Source organism: Podarcis liolepis, assembly GCF_965112155.1.
Source record: "Podarcis liolepis genome assembly, chromosome: 1".
Classification (NCBI taxonomy): Eukaryota; Metazoa; Chordata; class Lepidosauria; order Squamata; family Lacertidae; genus Podarcis; species Podarcis liolepis.
Genome location: NC_139554.1, coordinates 44893482 through 44918070, shown reverse-complemented (window position 1 = coordinate 44918070; position 24589 = coordinate 44893482). Strand labels below are relative to the sequence as shown.

Below are 24589 nucleotides of genomic sequence, written 5' to 3'. Positions count from 1 at the left end.
TGAATAAAAATTCTTTATATATATAAAAAAGAACAGCACTTCCCCTCTCTTTTTGTCTCAAATGCAGTAAATTGTCCTCAGGGTGTTCCTATATTCCAGGTGTGGCAACATTCCTTGACTCATAGCCCAGTGGATGGTGAACATATTGTGCAGATGTTCCTCTATTTTCCTATTGCACCCCCCAAAAGTACCCCCCTGGTCTTATGCCATTCAGCTGCCTAATTGCACTTTCCTGGTGTCGTTTACCAAGCTGAGCTACTATGTGCTCAGATTTAATTACTTTAATATACTATTCATCCCCACCACTGTCCTTCAAGTTCCCCATTGGTACTGCGAGATTATCATCATGCTTCTATCATCATGCTATTTCCCAATACTTCTTACTGGCTTGAGTGAGCACACTGGGGAAAAAGAATTTATAGTGGTAACAGGGGTACCAACTTGAATAAAATATTGGGAGGGAGCAGGTAAGACCTGCCCCACATAATTGAGCACAAGATGCAGTACACACACACCATTTGAATGGCAATACCCATTAACTTTGGGCAGGCCTGGCCCCCTCAAATATTTAGGGGGGCCCTGAAGGGACCCCTGCCCCTAATAGTTGGCTCCTATGAGTGGTAGTTACTATAAGTAAGGACTCGGCATCAAACCTGTCTTGGTTATTAAAGCTCAGGTGTATACTGTGTGACTGAATTCATTTGTTTAGTAACTTCTCTCCCCCCCCCCCCCGAAAAATATCCCCGCAAAGCAGAAGAAATAAATGTATAAGCTCACAGAGCTACAATTCAGAGTTCTGAGAACTGCTGCTGTGTAATAATAATAATAATAATTTTATTATTTATACCCCACCCATCTGGTTGGGTTTCCGCAGCTACTCTGGGCGGCTTACAGCATATATAAAATTGTAAAACATTACAATTGTGTGAGGGGAACCAAAGACTTTCTGGGAACTGACTGTTTTACAGGGAAGCTGTGAAACGACTTGCCCAAAGCCTGGCCGAGAGAAAGAGAGAGAAAGCACGCCTACCTAACTCTTTGAAAGCCTGGCCTTTTCCGTCCAGGGTGCCCTGCCTTTTCCAGAAGTGCTTCCAGACCAGTCACCCTCTTTGCCCTGCCTGCTCTTCCGTCTGAAGCGAACCCTGCCAGGTAGGCAAGCTGCACACCTGAGGCACTTTAAGCCCCGCCCCCTCCCCGCGCGCCAGGGCCGAGCTCCGTGGCCGCGGCGAGCGCCAGGACGACTCGGCCCAACCTGCGCGGAGGGTTCCCCGCTCTTCTCCCGCTCTTGGCTGGCTGTGGCCGCGCTCAGAAAAAGGCTCCTCATGTTCCGGCAGGTGCTGCGGGGCCGCCTGTCGCCCCACATGCTGCCCCTCATGGCTGCCGTGCTGCTGGAGCGGAAGGGGAGAAAAGAGACGGGCTTCTATCACTGGAGGGTAATGTGAGGCTTGGGGGGAAAGTGCCGTCCGCTTCTTCGAGGAAACCTCCGCGCGCATAAGCCGTAGCAATTTTAGTTTCTCGTGTTAGGGGGCGATTTTCGCCCCAAGGCGGAACAAAACAAAGAGTTTGTTGGGACATCTGCGGGAGGAAGGGGCTTGATTTATCTGCCTCTGTTTTAATTTTAACGTTTCCCAGCTAAATAGGGTGAGCAGGGGCGAAGAAGGAACGGCGTCCGGCAACTTTAGTGGTTGGTAGCGCCTCTGAAATTTCAGCTCTGCGAAGCTTTTCTTAACTTTGCAAAGGGAGCTTCAGCGACCCCAGCGGCTCTGTCGTTTTTCGCCTTCCTCTATTTATCTCCAGTGGAGACTTGACCCAAAATGAGAATTTTAAGCTGCACGCTTGCTTTGGGAGAAAGCCCCCTGCAATTTAGTGGGACTTCTAAGCAGACAATGGTTAGGGATGTGTTGTTAGGGACGCTGCTGTTAGTAGATTCTGCAGGAAATAGTGCAAAGCCAGGTTTACTTCTGGGACAGAAGAGGCTAGTCAGTGGAGTGTTTGCAATATCATCTGTGTAGAATGAACCAGATTGTTTGGTCTATAATCATTGACAAAAAAAGAGTGTATCTGAAGAAGTGTGCATGCACACGAAAGCTCATACCAAGAACTAACTTAGTTGGTCTTTAAGGTGCTACTGGAAGGAATTTTTTTATTTTGACTATGGCAGACCAACACGGCTACCTATCTGTAACTGAAAAAAGAGTGCTGTAATTGTTTTTAGGAATTTAAGAAACTGCCTCAGAACATAGATTGTCGGTCCATTTAGCTTAGTATTGTGACTCAGACTGGCAGGGACTGTCCAGAGTTTCAGGCAGGGATCAGGCATGGGACCTCTTGCCTACAAAGCTTGTGCTTTTCTGTGCCTTCTGTCCCCCGACTTTGATTGCGGTGTGGAGGGTGGAAAGAGTGTTGCTCAGCCATCCAGTGAAACTGTTTTTTAACAAATGAAATGACTTATTAGTGACAATGTCAAATCCCAGTTAGAAATATAGGCTAATATGGGCTGTGTGCGCATGTACCTTGAAAGCACATTTGAAGCATGTTTCTCCACTCAAAGAATTCTGGGTACTGCAGTCTCACTTTTCGTTTACAATGGATCTGTTAGTACAAGTCTAGCTGCTGTGTGGAATGTTATCTTTTTGCATGTTTGCTAGGCATAGTTAATGTTCAGTGTAATTCAACTTACTATCATTGCAGCGGGAGAAGCACCCTTACTATAACCTCACAGTGAAAATCCTCCGAGCCAGAAACATTAAAGGAACAGATCTTTGTGAGTGTCTGGAGACTTTATTTTGCTTATTCTATGAACTGATCCTCTACATGTCTTATTATTATTAACCAGGGGTCAGCAAACTTTTTCAGCAGGGGGCCGGTCCACTGTCCCTCAGACCTTGTGGGGGGCCGGACTATATTTTTTGGGGGGAATGAACAAATTCCTATGCCCCACAAATAACCCAGAGATGCATTTTAAATAAAAGGACACATTCTACTCATGCAAAAACACGCTGATTCCCAGACCGTCCTCGGGCCAGATTGAGAAGGCGATTGGGCCATATCCGGCCCCCGGGCCTTAGTTTGCCCACCCATGGTTAAGACAGTCTCTTCAGCAGATTGATTTGCTGTGCTGTTGTGAAAATTACTGAAACATATACAAGCAAAAAGCAACGTGTTTCTAATAATGGACATAAGAAGAGCTAAGAGTCCATTTAATTCATAATCCTGACTCCCACAGTGATGATTCGGACACCTAGAGAGCCCACCCAGCTTCTTCTTATATACACCAGTAGTAGCCACATCTTGGACTACAACTCCTATCAGCCATAGAAAGCGTAGCCACTATATGGAAGTTGAGAACATCTGAATGGCACCATATTGGTTACCTCTGGTCTACGCTGTCTGGGAGTGTCTCTCCAGTGTTTCATACAGGTTTTCCTTGCTGTGGATTTGGTCACGATTAATTTAGTTTCCCTGACTGACCTGATGGAGTGGATCTTAACCATTCATGCTGAGTCTAACTTGTCAAAAGTGCCTCATGATTTCACAACCTCTGTAGCAGCCATGGGTTTGCCTCAAATTCTATCTGAGCCAAAATACGAGGCAGCACACATTTTGGAATTGGGGTTTGTTTGGAATAGATAGGGGGAAATGATCTGTGGGTGTGGGCAGCCCTTTTTGGTTTTCTTGCTTTATTTTGTTTATTTAAAAAAAATATGCTCTGCTTCCTGCACAAAGCAGTTTATAGTCTGCAATAAAAACCAGCTCCACCTGACAATAAAATATAAAATACCCAGAACAAACAAGCAAAAAGCATAAAAGGTGGAGTCCATTAATAGACTATAAAACCTAAAGCAGGTCACAAAAACCTTTGAAAAACAACAAGAATTACTGTGTGCACCGGGGGTGGGGATGGGGGTGGTTATTGTTTTGTTTGCTATTATGTTATGTACTTTTGTGGTTTTATACTATAAACTGCCCTGGGATCCTCAGATGATGGGCAATATATAAATTCAACCAATAATAAATGAATAAATGAAACATGTAAATTAAACTAGGCTAATTTGAGAAAGCTTGAGAGAAAAGAAACGTTTTCAACAAAATGTTGAAAACGTAATAATGTTGGGACATGCTTGCTTCGTTTCTTAAGAAAGAGAATTGCTTCACTTCTAGAGGAAGAGAATTCCAATTCTAGAGGAAGAGCTGGTGCCACAACAGTGTTAATGTGCTCAAGTAGCAGCATGTGTTACCATCATCCACAGAACTAAGTGACTGGGTTAGGGTGTGGATGTAGGGGAAGAGGTGGTTTCTTGGATAACCTGATCCTGAACTGTTAGGGATTTATACACTAGTAGTAAAAAATTGAATGTAGATCAGTAGCAAATTCGCAGCCAGTGTAGCGTTTTCAATGGCAGTGTGACATCTTATCAGTAGGTTGTCCCAGACACCAGCTGTGCAGCAGTTCTCAGTGACACAGCATTGACCTTCAGGCCACCTATAAATAACATCTGCAAAAGTGGAGAACCAAATTTATTGTTATGACCCTGGAGTCTGATGAATCCAGATGGTTTTCTGAATCTTGGGGGCAGGGGATGGGACTTTTCCATATAGTTTCACATTGATGTGGAGAAGGCATCCAGACACTTGCACTTAACTGTCCATTAATGACAGTCAGCTCTAACTTTCATTTCCCTCTATTCATCCGAACTGAGGCTGTCAAACCATTAAACCAAAGTCTCAAGACAATTTTGGGCTGAATCAGGATGAACAAATTGAAACTTTTTCCAGATAAGACAGAAGTACTGTGGAAATTGGCTACTCTGGATGGATATATGCTACCCATCTTAGATGGGGTACCACTCCTCTGAAGTACCAAGTATATATTTGGAAGTAATACTGGACTTCAGGCTAACTAGGCAAGCTCAGGTGGCAGCAGTAACTAATAGTGCTTTTTACCTATATAGGCTGATATACAAACTGAGATCCTATCTAGAGACCTTGCCTCTGTTACCCATCTTGCTTGAAACATGCAGGCAGGACTATTGCAAAAATAGTTGAGATAATGAATGTTAAATAGGTGGGAAACCCCAATAAATGTCTCTTGCATAACTTACACAATTCCACAAGGAGAATTTATTCACATCTGGTATGGGTGCCTGAAAGTTAGGTTCCATTTAACCCAACATGACTACATAGTTTAAGAGCATAGCATACTATGCTAATAGAGAACTAGGAAGCTGCATTGTATTTATCAGCCGTGGCTAAATTGGCATACAGGGAAGACGATTCTTAACCTTCAGAATGGTGGTTGAAGATTTGGGAAACCATGAAATTATTTTGCCAAATTATCAGTCTTTTAAGAAATCTGTGTACAGCAGGGGTGAGGAGCCTGTGTCCCACATAGACGTTTTTACATTCCAGCTCCCACAGTCAGCTAGGCTGAATGGGGTGGAGTGAGAGCAGTAACATCTGAAGGATCACATGTTCCCCATCTCTGCTTTACTGACTTAATCAAGCTTGAAAACAGATAATCCTGTATATTAGAAAAGAACATATTAGCACATTATTCTCTTTAGTTACATTTGTTCTACATCTAAAACCCACTGGTAGATGACATGAGTTAATACCACTCCTGTTCTTTGTTTTAGTATTTATTAAGCTGCTACTTTGGACTACTTTGAAAAGCACCTTCTCATTCTCTTAGTCTGCTGTTAGTTTTTTGTTTGTTTGTCTTTTGGAGAGAGAGACCCTTTCCTGGTCACATTTCTGCCCTTTCCCCCTCTAGTGTCCGAGGCAGATTGCTATGTAGAACTGCGTATGCCGACTGCATCACCACTCACTTACCGAACGCGAGTTATTGACAACTCCAGTGATCCAGAATGGAATGAAACTTTCCACTATAGAATTCACAACGCTGTCAAGGTAAAAAAGATCAATACTTCTTGATTCCGAACAATTGCTATATTAGGTAACATTCCTTGATTTAGGAAGGAGGGAAAGTGGTTTGATTTCTCCCACAGAACCAAATACATTAATATTGATGGGTGGGGAGTAAATCTAATTCAGTCTTAAATCTTTATTGGAACCCCAGTGCCTTGTAAATCTCTTCCACCCTCCCTTGCCTTACTCCTCAGATATTATTCTTGTCACCTGTCACTGATCTTACAACTGAGATAGGCAGCCTTGAAAGCCCTCTGCTGTTTGCTGTTCTCTTAAGCCTGAGAAACGGCAGGGAGGAAAATGTTCCAGTTGGCTGCTAACTCCAGACAGGTAGCAAAATGGCTGGCTGGTCTAATCTCTCACAGAATGCATTGCCTTGACGTCTCTCTGTGATCCATAAGCCCAGATTTTATATTAGCAGAGCAATCCAGAGCTGAATAGCAGGGTGGGGAGGTGGGAAATCACAATGTACTGTACTTTTTTTTTTTTTTTAGACTTTAAGTGAAGAATATGTTCAGCCATTGTCTAACAAAATTTTAGGTTTGAATTCTTAGTGGTTTGGGACCATAGACCCAAAGAAAGCTCAACAACCTTTGTGTCCAGATTTCCACTTTTTGAAATATGGCAACCCTAGCACAATAGAACAGAATAATTGAGCAAACCTCAACTTTCTGAGGCAGGCAACCATGACATTGATAAGTCAGGAAAAGAAAAAGCCTTTCCAATGTATGGTCTACACTTTAGTGTGGGGTGGGGATGGAGGACCTGTTACTTAAGGCCTAATTTCATATGGATGAGGAAAGCCTGGAGGCACAGAAATTGGAATGGAGTGGGTTTGAAGAAGAGAGAGCTGAAGCAGATAGGAGGAGTGAGAAGGAGGTGGAAGCCCTCTACACGAGATCAGTTAGACTTTTGGTAAGAACAATATGGCAGTCCACTGGTTAATGTGAGAGATGGCGCCGTGGAGAGAAATAGGAAAGAGGTAGCTCCACCCGCTTTTGGCTCTTGTCCTGCCCACTGCCAGTCCCACAACAGATTATCCCTGAGGGAAAAGTTTGCCCACCCCTAATTTACACAAATGAGAGATTTTAAATGGTGAGGTGGCTGTCTGTGGGCGAATACAGATAAGTAATGCAATGCTAGGGATGGGGAAGAAGGAATCTGTCCACATCTGATTCCCAAGTGGACTCACCTGATTTGATCTGGATCATGACTCAGATAGGTTTAGTGGTCCACTTCAGAATCCACAGTCTGGCACAGTTCTTAACAAGGTTATCCAAGGGTTGTATACTGCCACCATCCCCCCCCCTTCTCTATAAATGTGGTAAAACAATTGAAAATAGGGCATCCTGCTGCCAAAGCCTGGAGCAGTTAGCATATGGGGCTCTTAATAAACATACGGCAAGCCCCTCTGGGAACAGGATTTAATCATGCTATTTTGCTCTCAGGGGGAATTATATGGAAAAAACATGGCTTCCCCCAATGTCATCATCAGATCTTGTGGCTCACAGTGGTGGGCAGTGGATCAGCCCTGAACTTTTTCTTTTTATCTCAGAACAGGTCATCTTTTACCTGAAATACGATATTTAATGCACACTTTCTTTCCCTACTGTTACAGTTCTGGACTTCTGTTGTTTCAGAACACGCTTGAGTTGACACTCTTTGATAAAGATGTTCTCTTAAGTGATGAACTTACTTCTCTCGTGTATGATGTGACTTCGATGAAGACAGGTCGCCCTCTGAAACAAACATTTAAACTAAAAGAGGTTAGTTCTTTTGTTTATTGAATGGGGGGGGGGGGAATCAGGTTCTCAGGAATGTTCTTGAACCTAACTTTGCTTCTTGATATCTAGGTAGGTTTGGCCAGGACTTCACCAGTTACTTGTATCCTGAGCTATTTTTTAGCTTGTTCCTGCTGCTAACATATCTTAGAGTCACAAAAGTTGGAAGAGAGCTCAAATGCAATACAGTCCAGCCCTGTGCTGATGTAAGAAGTCTGTATGTTAATATATTTATTTATTTGTAGGACAAAGAAGAGCTGGATGTAGAGTTTCTTCTGGAGGAAAGGTGAGAGCTGCTAAATTTTCCATTGTCATGGTGGCTCAGAAGCGTAGTGGGGGCATGGGGACCTTGGCCTTAGGCACAATTTTGTGAGTGGACGCAAACAGGCGTCCCAACAGCAGGCTCCTTCCTTGGAGCCTGGTTCCAAGTGAGAAGGAGCTGCACCTTGGCTGTGGCCCTCATGCCTGGCCACATCTCTGGCCCTGGGTCAGACCTGACCTGGTTGAGGAGGACAAGAGAATGGGTAGATTGCTGTTGCCCACCATCCTCGGCCATGGCACACCTTGCGCCCGTCTGCAGCAGCTCTGCCAACAGGTCACATCTGACCCAGCGGCAAAGAGCAAGAGAGTGGGTGACAATGAAGCTGCCCACCTTCCTTGGCCGCGGCACACCTCACACCCAGCTGCAGCAGCTCTGCCACCGGGTCAGGTGTGACCCAGTGGTGGAGAGTGGGGGGAGAGATAGCTTCCCCTCTCCTCCCCTGGACTGCGGCGCCCGGGAAGGCACCGTTTGCGGCCCACCCTGTTAGAATTCCTGCTCCATGATTGCAGTCATGGGATTTTTGTCTTTCACATGACAGTATATGCTTTGACTCCACAGAGTGGGAAGTGATGGAGACAGGATGTTTGTGTTACTGTGTTCCGTGAAGTGGGACAATTGTCTTTTGTTCTTTTTCTCTTTCCTGTCTGATGCTAGAGAGAGAGGGAGCCATATTGCAGTGCTCCGTGTGTGTTCATATGTAAATAAAGTAGATTAGCCAAAATGCTGAGTTGCTGAGCTCTGTTACGCGTGATGCGTAACAGAGCATCCGCAGTCGTTGGCATCGGTCACTATGATGTTCGGGCAGAAGAAAGCTTTTGAAGCTCCCAAACGAACGACCAGGAGGGAGAGAACATGCCAGTCAGGCATATGTCTCTGCCACCTACTCGAGTGTAGGCTGAACTCCTGACACACACCCCTTGAGGGCGCATCCCGCACATCTGCCCCAGGCAGCATGGCCATACACTCCGCTGCTGTAGTGGCTGCAGTTCTAAACTTTCAAGCAATGAAGGAAATCATTGTATTCAGTGTGGCTTCCTTTAATCTGATCCTAGAAGGTTTCTGAGCTCTTAGGGGTGGCTTTTTGGCGTGTACAGGAAGGGGGAAAAGTCCCATTGCCCAAGTGGAATCCTGCTTGCTTCTCTTTGGTTCTAAGCCTTTGTCTTGTATCACTGGCATTGCAGCCATATGCAGTTTTATTGGTATCTTGGGCCTTGCCTTTATTGAGTTACTCTAGGGGTGACTGAAATGATTTAGGTGTATATAGGCATGATCCCCCCCCTTCATTTCCTTTCTGGACCATTGCACATTCATACGCACAATGGCCTTTCCCCTTGCCTTTGACATCTGAGATGTACAGTGGTGCCCCGCAAGACGAATGCCTCACAAGACAGAAAACTCGCTAGACGAAAGAGTTTTCCGTTTTGGAGGTGCTTTGCAAAACGAATCTCCTATGGGCTTGCTTTGCAAGACGACAATGTCTTGCGAGTTCCTGCTGGTTTTTTCCCCTCCCCCCTTTTTCTAAGCCGCTAAGCCGCTTATCAGCTGATCCGATCAGCAGATAAGCCGCTAAAAGCCGCTAATAGCGCTAATAGCGCTAATCCGCTAATCCTTCAATGGGCTTGCTTCGCAAGACGAAAAAACCCGCTAGACGAAGAGAATCACAGAACGGATTCTTTTCGTCTTGCGAGGCACCACTGTATTGTTTCAGGGCCCATCCTATTTTTGTGATTACATATTTTTGTAATTGTAAGTTTTAAAAACTGTTTTTAATGTTGTATTTTAAATATTGTCACCCACCCTAGGAAGTAAGGGTAAAGGCTGTGTAAAATACTACTACTACTACTGATGACGATGGTGATAATAATATACAAAGTTAATGCATTCTTTCTTTTTGTCTTCTGTGTTAATTCTCATTATTGTAGCTGACTAAGCAGATTTCTATGAAATATAAACAATGCGTAATTCCTGTCCCAACAGGCTTCTTTTTTAAAAGTAGGAAGTAGAAAGCGAAGGGTAGATGTAGTGATAAGTACTGTATGTCACAGGCTCCTTTCACAGATAGTAAATTCAATATTTAATATTTGAGTCATGGGAATTGTGCCTCGTGAGAAACTATTCCTAAAACACTGCTGCATTTTAAATACTTTTTAGGACCCACCCTATTCTCTTGACTGCAATTTGTTTTAAGCCGATTTGGCTATTTTCTTTTTAAATGGCTGCAACCTAGAATGGAACCTTATGTTGAAGTTGGGAAGAAATCAATATAAAATAATGTTGATCCCTGCCTTAAAGCACCTGGGGGTCTTTTTATTTTCCCTCTTTTTTAATGGCACGTGTAAACACATTTTTATGTTTGTTTATGGCAGTATTTTGCCTTTACAGCACGGATGCTCCTGGTGAAGTTATCACAAATGGTGTCCTTGTGGTGAGTGTTCGGAGAGCCAGATGTTTGGGAATTGTGTTTTGTGGTGTGCACACTTAGCAGGAGAGCCCTTTCAAAATCAAAGCATTTTCCCTCTCTTTGAAATACTTAAGAGCAATTAGTTTTGCCGTTGTGTGTGCGGGTAGAGGATATTCAAGATGAAAGGTGAGGAAGAGACGGGAGCACAGCAGTGACAGACAACACTTCCTTTTCACTGGTGTGATCATCTCTATCTGTTCCCCTTTGGCTGTCTGCTGGGAAAGCTTTGGAAACTGCAGTGCGGGGGGGGGGGGAACCAAAACATTTTCCTGGAATTCAGTCTAAACCCTTCACTGTATGAGAAGTCATGCAAAGCACCATATTTCAAAACTAGTATTTTAAAATTTTGTTTTGTTTGATGTAGGCGTACCCTTGCCTTTGCGTGCAAGGGGTTATTAACAAAGATGAAAAGCCACCTCTGAGAGAGCAGGGTAAGTCCAATTTTGGTTTTGTTCCTCTCCTGCTCTGCCCAAATTTCAAAGTAGATAAACTAGGTATGCTTTAATTTGGATGTTTCATGAGTTAGTTGAAGAAGAAGAGGAGTTTGGGTTTGATATCCCGCTTTATCACTACCCTAAGGAGTCTCAAAGCGGCTAACATTCTCCTTTCCCTTCCTCCCCCACAACAAACACTCTGTGAGGTGAGTGGGGCTGAGAGACTTCAGAGAAGTGTGACTGGCCCAAGGTCACCCAGTAGCTGCATGTGGAGGAGCGGAGACGCGAACCCGGTTCCCCAGATTACGAGTCTACCGCTCTTAACCACTACACCACACTGGCTCTCAAGCAAGAAAGTCTATACAAGTTCTTGGCTACAGCTCATGGTTAGCAAGGGGAGAGAGCTTAACCACAATTCTTGGACTGGATGATATGCTAAATTAAAAGTTGGCTTAGTGTGGTGTAGCACAAAAAGGACTGGGGAGCTGCAGAGCAGCTGTAGGTTCTTCTCAGGAGGCCAGTATGTTTGCATAGTCTTGTCTCAACACGTTGAGTAAGCTGTCTCTTTGTGTCACCACTTCCTTCTTGGCTTTCTGACTCCCAGGCCAATATGCATCCTTGGAAAGACTGTGTTATGAAATAAGGAGAGTAGAGAAACTCTAAAGCGGCTTGCTTAAAGTGTACATTTGTTAGGAAAGAACGTGGGTGATAGGGTAGATCTAGACACAGGTTAAAAACTCTATAGATAAGTCAGAAGTTAAATCGTTACAACAAAAGAAGGGAAAAAAGCCTATGTAAAAATCCATATAAACTCCTTTTTGCTCTCTGTCCCCATCTGGTGTTGGATATTTATAACGCATCCAAAGCGTATTATTGTGACGAATGTAGCTGAGCCCTTAGTCTTTCCACCCTGTTTTTTTGCCTTTTCGGACGAAAGTGTTAATTTTCATTTTCAAAATGATACAAAAAATCGGGTACAACAATTTGAAGTCTACTTAGTCAGCTTCTTCTTCTTTATTTCATTACCATTAATACCTAAGTGTGGTATATACATGGAGGAGGCAGTAGGCTTCATTGCTTCAGAATCCAGATTTTCCATTAATTTAACCAAATTTCAATCCATTAATATTAGTAACAAAGAGAATTTTTAATATCTTATCCATGATGTAGGAGCTTGGCATTTTGTTACTGATACTTTGGTTGCTCTGCCATTTCTAAGAGTAGTCTCTACTTACATATTGTATAGGATTTCTCTTAGGAATGCATGTCCTAAATGTCTCACTGTCGTTTTTAGGAAGCAGACTGTTCAAGCTCTCGCTTCCAGGTGCCTATGAGAAGCAGTTGTCCATTCCTTGCAAATCGGACTCCAATCAGAATTGTGGAAACTCATTTGTCTTTCATGTAGGCCAAGGGATGTGTTCAGAACTGGATGTGGAGTTAGAGCGAACCATTACCATCCTTCAGGTGAGAAATCACCACACATCCCATTAGAGAATGCTTACAAACTTGTTTTCCTTATGAAATGTATTTATTTATTCTCAGGATGGAGTGAGCCCAGACTTTGAAGAGCATAGTACAATTCTTGGATCAGGGATTGTTCCACTGCAGTCACTTCCTCTGGAAAAGGAAGTTGATATGGCTGTTTCACTAGGAAAGGTAACAGTATGATTTATTTATTTTTTAACTTCATTTTAGCAATTTTGGGGTGGGTTGTTGTGGAAACTCCTCTTGCAAGGTCTTTCAGGTGTAGATTGGGGTGGCTAATCTGTAGGCAGCTAAGCACACCTGGTCCCCATGACCCACCCTCCCCCCTGGAAATTTGTCATTTAAGGGAAGGTTTATTATTATCATTAGCCTTTTGGTATTTGGTTTAGTATCTCACAAGTTATGCAGGCCTGATTTAAAGTATAAATGTATTGTGTTTTCTTTCAAGTCCCCTGCCACCAAAAAGTACCACATGTTTGTCCCTAAACACACACAGCTATTCACTAGGTCAAACTGTTGGCTTGGTTTTAAGGTTTTATTCAGTTAGGCACATGAGATGGTGCTGGGATTGCCTGAAAAGGTATGTTCTGTGTTTATTTGCTCTGTGGGTAAGGTCCTGCAAAACTGACTCAAAGTAAGGTCTTTGGGATAGAGGTAGCGTGGGGTTAAGGGACCAAAAGGAAGATAACATTTCACTAACTGGTTAACAAGAAGAGCATGGGTTAATTAATTGGAAAATCCCCCCCACAACCTCTTTCAGTGTGTGCTGTCTTTCATCTTAGGATTTAAGTGTGGATCTACACGTGAAGGCTGAAAAAATGTGAGTCTTGCACCCAGGAGCTGTTTTAGGGGCATAATTTTAATTTGCTTTTCTGGATTTGTGATTGCCAGACAAAGAAAACACATGTGCATATGGGTGAGGATGCTGGGGCAATGAGTTAGTGTGCTCTTTGAACCTTTTCCTGCAAAAGCCTCCCAGTGCAGAAGAGGCATTGCTTAGTTGCAAAAGCTATTTGCCTTTTGGGTGCTAGAGCTGCAGGGAAAGCCACACATGCATTTCCAATGCACTGTATATTGGATTCTCAACCACTTTTGACTTCCTTCTTTTTCAGCCATGACTTAGCTTAGGTGTTGTTGTTTTTTTAAGTCTCCAGTCTGTTGTCTTGAAATTACCCAAGCCTGATTTGATTTTTGAGATGAACTTTTTCAGAATACTGAAACACTTCATACATCTTTCCATTATTTTTTAAGGGAGGGGAAAACTGTATGTGTGTGTGTGTGGGGGGGGGAAGTATATGTATTTAAGAGGAGGTGAGAGGAATATTGGATCTTGTCCCACAGCTGACATGCATCTCTCACCCCACATCACATGTTGGCCAAAAAGGTTGCCAGGCCCTTTATACTGTATATAACCACCATATTTTCTCCTTTAACACTATTTTCTATACTAGGACAAAGGATCTTGATGTACGTCTGGGTTTTGATCTTTGTAAAGAAGAGAAACAGTTTCTGGACCAGAGGAAGGAAATAGTATCTCAGGCACTAAAGAAGACACTGCAGTTGAGAGAGGACCTTGATAAAGAAGAGGTATGTGACTTGTCAATATGATATGCAGAGCCATTCGTAATTGGCTACAGCTCATAATAAAACAGGGCATCTTGTTGTTCAAGAGTTAATTCATTTAATTTCTTTTATTGCATTTATGTCCCACCTTTCCCCTCCAAGGACCTCAAGTTGGTATACATGGATCTCTCTCTCTCTCTCCTCATTTTAATCCTCACAACAGCCCTGTGAGGTAGGTTAGGCTGAGAGGCAGTGAGTGGTCTGGGGTCACTCAGTGAGCTTCATGGCTGGGTAGGGATTCAAACCCTAGTCTCTCAGGTCCTAGTCCATTACTCAAACCACTACACCACACTGGTTATTATATATCCCATATTACATATCTCATTTAATTAGGTGCCTTGGTTTTTCTATATATATATATATATATATATATATATATATACCGTGTGTGTGTGTGTGTGTGTGTGTGTGTGTGTATATATATATATATATATATATATATATATATATATATATATATATATAAAATATCTTTATTAATCAATCTTTATTACGGTCCAGAGACCCAACAGGTCTTCAAGATGGCATCGTTAGTGGTAGCATTAACTTGAGGCTCTGCATCAGCTGTGCGGTTTTTATTAGTTTTATCAGTCTTTTATTAGCTTTTATCAGCCTCAGTATTTTAACTCTATCATTTGGCAGCTTTTCCTCAACAAAATTCACAAAGTTTGAGGTAAAAGCTTGAGTTAAAAGTCTTAGAGAAAGTCTTGGAAAGTCTCGGAGAAAGCCTTAATTAGCTCCAGCTCAACTCAACCTACCAACTAAAAATATTTCAAAATGATTCTGTCAGACAAATAGTGGAATAATAGGAATACTCTGTAACATATACAATGCACAATTTTGTTCACCTGCTTTCTCCCCCCCCCCCCTTTTAAGGTACCTGTTATAGCAGTCCTAGGATCTGGTGGAGGCATCAGAGCACTGACATCATTTTATGGCAGCCTGTTTGGGCTTCAGCAACTAAATCTTCTTGACTCTGTCACATATCTCTCTGGGATCTCAGGCTCTACATGGTATGTGAGCATGAAAATTCTTATTTCTTATCTTGAACCAGAGGAGGGAATAACATTTCTTCTTGAGCTTTTTGGAGTATTGATTAAAATAGTGTTTCATTCTAGCATCTGATGAAGTAAATAATTGCCTACAAAACCTTTCAATAAGCTTAAAAGTGAAACTGCACACTTTTCAATAAGTTTTTTTAAAAAATAGGACAGTCATTTGATTTCCCAGCAGCCACCCCTCTCCCCCCCGCACACACTCTGTCACACTCACATTCATACAAATACACATACAAATAGAATGGACGCATCTGTAGCCCTTAAATAAAACCATGTATTTCTGTACAAAATATGCTTCTTCAACTTTGGGTTTGTTTCTTAGAGTGCTTAAAAATCATATCATGAACTCTGTCTTGTCCTGTTCATATGTCTCCTACAGCTTATCATTCCCTTTCTAAGCTAGAAAGTCTCCCTTACAGCTTCTTTGTGCTGTAGCCACAACGGAAGAGAACACTTTCTTCTCAAGTTTATTTAGAGCTCATCTACATTTGGCCCACTGCTTCCCCCCAGGAAAACCAGCGTGGCAAAGGCAAAACTAGTTGGACCTGTGCTTAGAAAGCATGGACAAACAGAAAACTGCTCAGACCCTTGCTTTCTAGGCACGGGAGAGCCCTTAGTCTTTTTAAGCAGACAGTGACTTCTAAAATACTCTTACTTTAGAAAAAGTAGCGGATAGTATATAAAAATTAGATTTGATGCAGAAATTTAATATTTTATCTTTGCAGGTGCATGTCAATGCTGTATAAAGATTCTGAGTGGTCCAGTAAAGATCCCGGAGACTTTATCAGCACTGCCCGGGATAAAATGTCAAGCAGTAAAGTAGGAGCTTTTTCTTCAGAGCAGCTGAAGTATTACTTTCAAGAACTGGTTGCAATGGAGAATGCTGGACGGAAAGTGTCTTTCACAGACCTGTGGGGACTTATTGTAGAGTTTTTCCTACAGCAGAAGGTGTGTTTTTGTTTTATTATGCACTTTGTGTTTTTATTTTGTATTTTTATGTTGTGAGCTGCCCTGTGATCTTCGGATATAGGGTTGTATACAAATTTAATAAATCATCACCACCTACAGTCGTACTTTGGAAGTTGAATGGAATCTGTTCCGGAAGTCCGTTCGACTTCCAAAATGTTCGGAAACCAAAGCGCGGCTTCTGATTGGCTGCAGGAAGCTCCTGCAGCCAATCGGAAGCCGTGGAAGCCCTGTCGGACCTTCGGCTTCCAAAAATAGTTTACAAACCGGAACAGTCAATTCCAGGTTTGCGGTGTTTGGGAGCCAAAACGTTTGACTTGCAAGGCGTTCAGGATCCAAGGTGTGACTGTATATGTAATATATATGCATTGCAAGTAAATTCTAAATTTGAAACCCTTATTGCCTCTCCTCTATTCAGGAAGACCAGTCAAAGCTGTCTGACCAGCAAGAAGCTGTGAAACGGGGGCAGAATCCCTACCCAATCTATGCATCCGTTAATGTGAGGCCCAATGTTAGTGGTGGTGACTTTGCAGGTATAGTAAGGCAGGTGTATTTCTTTCTCATAAAATCTGTAAGTAGTTCCCCCCCCCCCCCTCTAGCATGGGCCATTTACCTGCCATTGCACAGTTTATTATTTCCCTGCCCATTAAGGAGGGTGAAGTGAAAGGATTGGGGTGGTGGCTGGTGATGGAAGAGAAATAGTAAGGATAGAAAAGTGGATGATTAATTGCAATGGGTCAGGAAATACTTTGCGTAAGCCTTAACTCCTCTCATAGTATTTGGCTCTCCCTTTTTTTCATATGTCATGATTTGACAGCACAGTTTCATTATGATAGTGAATATGTGAATGCTAAACACGTGAGCAGCATATAAACTAGCCTTATTACTTTGACTGGGGGGAATACAGCAGTCTTGTTTGCTTACCTGTTTCTGATGTGGTGCTGGTATTTTCCCTGTTAGAATGGTGTGAGTTCACGCCCTATGAGGTTGGATTTCGCAAGTATGGTGCTTTTGTCCGAACAGAAGATTTTGACAGCGAGTTCTTCATGGGGCGACTGATTAAGAAACATTCTGAGCCCAGGATCTGCTACCTGCAGGGTATGAACTTTGTGCTGGTTGTAAGGCAGAGACAATAACTTCATGAAGCATAATGTGTCATTACCTTCTGATTCCTCAGTTATGGCCTACAGGGGTTTTGTTGGGTGGGTTTTGTCATGGTCTGTTATTTCAAGTTGAGAAGGAATGTCTTTGCGGGTCACATTAGTAGAGATGTGGGTGAGCAGGGCTGCCATCTCCTGAGGGCTGATCCCATTTCAGGCCTCTCAATATTTTTGGAGTAGGAGCCGCTCCCCCCCCCCCGTGATGTCCCAAAAGCGTGGAGGCAAAACGCAGAGCCAAGTGTGGCATGGCTAGTTCCTCCACCTCCTCCTCCTTCTGGAAGGAGAGTCGAGCTAGCCTCCCACCAGTGGCAGTTCCAGGAGGAGCCGCCAGCCAATGGGGTCACTGTGTTCAGCTCCGCCCCCGGCTCCCCCTGACATCCTGATGTTGCACCCCCCTACCCTTACAAGCTGGCACATCTGTGGATGAGGATTTGCCTTCTATTGTGGTTTGGCTTGGAGTCATAACAAACCACTTTCCTGACAACACTCTGCTTTACATTTACAGTACCAGCTACACTAAATGTTGTAGGTAGATCTGTTGGTGGGTTGGTAGGCCTGCTATGTTGTATCTTAGGACGGATGGTCCTCTGGCCCCTTCCCACTATCTAATCTCAAACTTTTCATGAGTCGCAGCCTTTAAAAGTACTTGCCACCATATCCTTTGGCTTATATGCCAAAATGCCTTTTGAGCAATGTACAACCAAGAAATCATAATTAAAATTTGCAATAGCAGTTGCACCTGTGGCAACTTTGCAAAAGTTAGCAGTGATGTCCCAGCATATAGCTTTAAGCTGAAAACAGTTGCAGCTTTTGTGTTGCTAATGTCCTTTGCACTCTTTTGAAATAATCTTATTAGAAACACCACTAGAGGAGGCACACACAAAGAACTCAGACCTACCTCTTCATGTGGAGAATCTGAGGTTTAATATTAGCTAACACTAGATAAGGTTGTAGCCTGTACCTTGATCATGTGTATAGTGGTGCCCCGCAAGATGAATGCCTCGCAAGACGGAAAACTCGCTAGACGAAAGAGTTTTCCGTTTTGGAGGTGCTTCGCAAAACGAATTTCCTATGGGCTTGCTTCACAAGACGACAATGTCTTGCGAGTTCCTGCTGGTTCCCCCCCCCTTTTCTAAGCCGCTAAACCGCTTATCAGCTGATCTGATCAGCAGATAAGCCGCTAAAAGCCGCTAATAGCGCTAATCCGTCAATGGGCTTGCTTCGCAAGACGAAAAAACCGCTAGACGAAGAGAATCACAGAACGGATTCTTTTCGTCTTGCGAGGCACCACTGTATATTTTTGTTTGCCAAAGTGGGGAGAGCCTTTAAATTTGATTTGAAATAATTTCCTAATTACTCTACAGGAATGTGGGGCAGTGCCTTTGCTGCGAGTTTGGATGATGTGTTTTTGAAGGTGGTTGGTTCAGGACTGAGCTTTCTAGAATCTCTTGGTGATGTTGTCAAAGTTATTGGTAAGGAACGAAGTTGCTCTGCATTATTTTGCACAATAATATCTTTGCTTGAGAATTTGGTTTGGCAGACTATGTACCTTCTTGTTAACTTTCAAACAATAGCCAGTCAACAGAAGAGGCATAAATTTAAAGGGTAGTTGAACTTTTTGTTCTATGAATACCATCAAAATTGTTTTCATCTGCTAATGCGATGATTTATTCCAACTTTGTTCCTGAGAAAAGTGGAGGAGCTACTTAATTGATTGCAAAATTTCTTACAAGCCAGGGAAACGTTTGAAAAAACTGCAATTGAAACAAAGCTGTTGAGAAGAATGTGTGACCCTGCCAGGGCCAACCAGGAATTCCTTGGCAGCATTAGGAGGCCCTTATCTTAAGATTGTTTTCCTGATATGTTATTTTTAGTCATCTCCCTTCATTCTAACACATGTTACATTTCTGTAACAGAGTTTTCGACTTGAATTCAGAGCATCTTAAGTTCAGCAATGAATGTTGTGTGACTTTGGGCCAATCACCAAAACTCAACAGTTGTTCGTTTGAGGATAAAATGTTTGGGGCAGGGGAGAGAGGGGAAGGTAAATCCATGTATACCATTCTTGGGAAAAACATGGGATTGTTGCTGGTTAATGACCAGCTTGATCCCGTCCAACTCAGCTGTAGCTCCCATGCACTGCTGAAGGGAATCCCAAGACAGTATTACAGAAGCTTATTTCTGTCTACTCCTTGTGCACATCTGGGACACAATGCACCAAGCCGTTACAGTGATAGGAGGTCTGTGGATGCCTCCCATATACACAGCCAGCCCTACCCTCTCCAATTTATCCCGGAATGTAAGTTTGAGCCGATAAGAGGGGCAAATTTGGATAGGAGTGTGGGCGGTGTGCATTGTCTTCCTGTGGCTCATAACAGCTTGGCACATTGTTTGCCTACGCAATGTGCTGCACTCCAGATGTCATTGAACTACAGCTTCCACCAGCCCCAGCCAGTGTGGCCATTGGTCGGGAATGATGGGAACTGCACTCCAACATCATCTGGGAGACACCACATTGGCTGCCTCTGCCTAGAAAGATGTCTCCACAGATGAGTGCTGTACTTAAAGCCAACAGGTTTGAACTCATAACAGTAAGTTTCACATGGTCACAGTGTCTGTGACTTTTCTTATCAATTAGCATTGGTAATACTGTAGGAATGTTTACTGGTCAACGGTGAGAATGGTATATAAAGAGCTATCAGTTGCAGATCACATGGTAGCATAGTATTTACACATATGAAAGTCAGAAATGGCTGTCTTATTCACAAGTGGTGAAACCATGAGAGGTACACATAAACTCCAAATCTGAACTTTACCCTTAAATTATTTTACATGTGGTGGAGCAAACGTAACTCTTTTAGTTTTGATATCAGTTTTACCTGGTCTTCTTAATAACTGTTAACGCTGCTGCCTTTGTTAATGTTGGTTATTTAAAATAATTTTATTTATTGTGTGTTTTTATTTATTGAGGCAGCACAAAGGTGGCATATAAACAAAAATTTCAACAGCAGATATATGGCAAAGTGAAATACCCAAATCTTGTGCACATTGTTACAAGGGATCACAAAGTGTAAAGAGTGTTCATGCTAATTGAAGTATCTGTTTTCTCAAAACCTAAAGATGACACAGGCTAGATTGTAGGTGTGTGTGTGTGTGTGTGTGTGTGTGTGTATATAATATATATATATATATATATATATATATATATATATATATATATATATAATACCGCATGATTCATGATTGTAGATGACTGTCGACGATCCCATCTCCGGGATCCTATGAGGCTGAAGACTCGTCTGGTTATACCTGGCGGACCCTTGATACAAATTTTCCAGGACTTCTTCAAGTCTCGTGTTACAGCTGGGGAAACTTTCAACTTCATGCAAGGATTGTACCTGCACAAGGATTACATCAGAGTCAATAAATTTGTGCTCGGGAAAGGTAAAATTTCTTTTTGGAATAAAAACTGACCTTCCCCAAAGTTTATAGATTAGCAAATGAAACCTGCGTAGTGGGAAAATCCTCTGTTAATACTGTCAGATCTCCACTAAAATCCAGTCAGGTGCCAAATACAGACATGGCTTTTCCTCTCTTAGTATAAAACATTCAGTTATAAACTTAATTTCCATTGAAGGTATTGGCGGTTCTGTTTCACCATTTTTAGCATACTGTATTGCTTTTTTTCAGGTACTCATTTAGACGCTTTCCCTAATAAGTTGACTCCAATGGAAGAAAGTCTGTACCTTGTGGATGGTGGCTTTTCCATCAATTCTCCCTTCCCCTTGGTCCTGCAACCAGAGAGAGATGTTGATGTCATCCTATCATTCAATTATTCTTGGGAAGCGCCATTTGAGGTGAGACAAATCATTGTAGCCTGCCAAGTCAACTTGAGGTTGTTGGTTTTTTTTGGCTTGTTAAGTTTTCTTGGCTTGGTACTAGTTCAAGTTCAGCTGAAGTTTTTCCAGTATGGTTCCAGTTCAAGCAAATGAGCATAGGGAAAAGGTGCTAATAATTGCCTGACTGTTTTTTATGTCCCTCTCATACTTCAGGTCTTAGAATTGACTCAGAGGTACTGCAGAGAACGGGACATTCCTTTCCCAGAAATCATCTTCACCAAGGAAGATAAAGAAAATCCCAAGGAATGTTATATGTTTATGGATGCTGAGAATCCCAAGGTTCCCATAGTCCTTCACTTCCCTCTCGTTAATGACACCTTCCACAAATACAAAGCACCAGGTAAGCATGTGAGCTTACATAGCCTGCATTTTAAAGTATCTAGTTGTTATTCCCAAGTAGAATGTTGAACTGACTGAACATTTTGAACATGATTTTGGTGTGGTCATTAAGCTGTTCCGGAGAACAGCAAAAGGTGAGGAAATGAACTGAGTGTCCTCAGAACAGTCTATTTTAAGGAGTAGAACTTGAAAATCTAAATAGAAAATTACTAATTCCTTTATGAATAAGGCTCTACCCTACCAACCAGTTCTGTCACGTATGCTGGTGATCTGGTTTAATATTTCAGTGGTTTATAATTAGCTAGTGGGACAGCATCAATACTGACATATTATGAAGAACTTGGATCATCCTTTTTGCTTGGGACTTCCAATAAAAACACACACATCTTAAACATGAATGTTGTTGTTGTTGGTTTTTTAAAATATTTTTTATTGCTCAATTTCCACATAACAAATTATCAAGCCATATAATCACCTACATAACCCCCCTTTTTTATTCCCCCCCAGGACTTCCCTCAGCTCCTTTCCCTGATTTCGCTGCACATATTTTCTCTGCATATTATAAAATTGTATATATCCTTACATATCTGTCCATCATGTTATCAACAATCAATGTGTGTATGTTTATACAAAACCTGCCAAGGAGTCCAGTTCATTTTGTTGTATTTTTAAATGATTTGTATAAAGTTCCCATTCCTCCTTGAAATCACAGTTGTCCTTGTCTCGTGGTTTGTATGAAACATGAAGGCAAGACACACTTTCTTGGAAATTTGGGAGAACAGGGAGCAGTTAATTGTCATGGTTAGCCAACTATCCCCCCTGCAGTTGATTAATTAGTTATGCTTGTTTGTAATGTGGTATAGTAAAATGCAGTATATAGTAAAATGCAGTCAACTTCATTCTCCAATTAGCCCCAGTCAACATGATCAGTGGTCAGGAAGAATGGGAGTTGTGGCCCTCCAGATACTGTTTGAATACAGACCCCTCATTCCTGCCTCAGAACAAGTTTGAAGGAAGGTATTCACGCAATGTATCTTTTCCCTCTCCTCTGGCTGCAGGAATAGAACGTGAATCAGAAGAGGAAAAATCCTTTGGTGATTTTGTGATTGGAGGAATGGACTCGCCATACTGGACACTAAACTTCACCTATGAACCGGAAGACTTTGACAAACTGCTAGAATTGAGTCGTTATAATGTACTGAATAACAAGGAAGCTGTTTTTAAAGCATTAAGTATGGCTTTAAGCAGACGAAAGAAGAAAAGAGGATTAGGGTTTCTTTGAAAACTGGGAAGTGAATGGATAGCAGTGCTTTTATGAAAGATCCCAGTAGAAATAAATGAATCTTTGCGGGGTCCTTTTTATGTGAATGGATGTTGCACTGTGAAATTCTCTTCTGATTGCACTGGAAACTTAAGTTTACATACAAAGAAAGCTGTTCTTTGCTTTTTCTGTTCAGTAAGGAAAATTTGCAGTGGATAAAACTTGGCAGTAGGTTTCCAGTGCTACAGGTCCAATATTTAAGAAGTCCATTTCTGAATGTCCACTGGGGTATATATTTCATCTGATATCGGGATGGGGAAATCTGAGAACTGTTTTATATTTATTTTTATTGTAATCATATTGTAAAAAGTCTTAATCAAAGAATATGAAATTAATGTTACATGTTCTGCTGGGTAAAGGGATGCAATTACTACACTTTGAAAGAATACCTTTGAAGAAGAAACACTGATACCGTCAAATTTAACCCTCATCTTGAGTGACTGACATTCTTCATCAGTGCACAAAGAATGTTATTTATTTTAAGAAATCACCGTGTGTTTGAATAATGAGGACAGGAGTCTTCGTATCATGGAAATTTACAAGAAGGTGATTTTTTTTTTTTACAAAACTTTTGTTAATCTTTATTTTGGTAATGAAGCACAACAGTACTTTTATAAATAAAAAATATTTTTCTAGTCTCCCTGTCATTCTGAGCATTTGATACATGTGCATTGATTGATTGATTGAATTTATATACCCAGGTGTATAGGGTCCACTGGGCTAACGTAATGCTGGACTTCAATTGCTTAATAATAATAATAATAATAATAATAATAATTTATTATTTATACCCCACCACTATATGGCCTTGTGTCATATATTCATTAACAAAGTCCTTCTCTGTGAAAATAAGCAATGTTTCACCTTTGACATTTGATTTTTTTAAATAACATTTTTTATTTTTCATACAAAAGCATAACAAAAAAGAGAATAAACAATAATAAGAGAAAAAGAATAAGAAAAAGAAAGAATATGAAACATAAACTACTTCAATTTTCCCATATATCACCACATAAGCGAAAACTTAATTAATTAATTAAAATCCATCTTTATAAACATATTACTCGACTTCCTCTAATCTCTTCCATCTGAATTTCCTTGTAATTAAATGTAGCAGTTTCCAATATCATAATTCATAAAACCGTATTACAGTCATAACCAAATTTCTTAACTTTTCTTATTTATTTATTTAATCCTAATTTAATCCTAGGCCTAAATAGTTCTTTCAAGTGGTTACATATCTTTAATATTACCTTTGACATTTGAACTATGACAGTTAGAATACAACCTTTGGTAAAAGTTCTTGTAGAATTTACTGCCCAGCATCTCTAGGATTCAGTTAAGAAGATCTGGATCATCCCAATACCAGTAGCCGCTAAGAGCTGTTGTACTTTGAGGTCTAAGCCAAGGTGACTACGAAATATTTCGTTGTTGTTATTGATTTAGATTATGATTGAAATATGAAATGTTAAAGTGAAATGCTTCACGACAGTGGCATGTACCCAAAGACACTTTTGTGTGACTGGAAAGCACTTCTGCTCACACAAGGCAGAGAGCGGGTTGAATGCTGCAATTTATTGACATTTTGGCACCTGGGTGAGAATGCTAAGTCCTTAACATGTTAAACCAAAAGAGTTTCTTTTTTAATGAAATATAGTTGGTGATCATGACAATCTGTAAAGTGATCTTGAACTGCGCAACAGAGACGTTGCTTAAGTGTCCCGTATCAAAAGCTGCTTTTGCACTTCTTAGTGGTCTAATAAGGCAAACAACTTCAAGCCTTTAAAATTGCTTATATTAAGCTTGTGGAGC

The 24589-nt window shown here is 41.6% G+C and overlaps 1 protein-coding gene across 3 annotated transcripts; it reads left to right on the top strand.

Annotated features, from left to right (window-relative positions):
* The first annotated feature begins 1029 nt into the window (after window positions 1-1029).
* Window positions 1030-23415, top strand: PLA2G4F (phospholipase A2 group IVF). Of its 3 annotated transcripts, none has more exons than XM_083507012.1 (20): window positions 1030-1149; window positions 2692-2764; window positions 5774-5910; window positions 7569-7694; window positions 7955-7995; window positions 10414-10456; window positions 10857-10923; window positions 12221-12390; window positions 12469-12582; window positions 13194-13231; window positions 13863-13998; window positions 14911-15047; window positions 15818-16040; window positions 16477-16591; window positions 17019-17156; window positions 18583-18690; window positions 20468-20662; window positions 20909-21075; window positions 21271-21457; window positions 22515-23415. In XM_083507012.1, the coding sequence occupies exons 3-20, from the start codon at window positions 5806-5808 to the stop codon at window positions 22736-22738; spliced, it is 2334 nt and encodes a 777-aa protein (XP_083363138.1). In that variant the 5' UTR covers window positions 1030-1149; window positions 2692-2764; window positions 5774-5805; the 3' UTR covers window positions 22739-23415. The 3 variants fall into 3 exon arrangements, with proteins under 3 accessions (XP_083363138.1, XP_083363137.1, XP_083363136.1); XM_083507011.1 differs by lacking the exon at window positions 1030-1149 and adding an exon at window positions 1209-1433 and having other exon boundaries at window positions 12332-12390; XM_083507010.1 differs by lacking the exon at window positions 1030-1149 and adding an exon at window positions 1210-1433.
* The last annotated feature ends 1174 nt before the right edge of the window (window positions 23416-24589 follow it).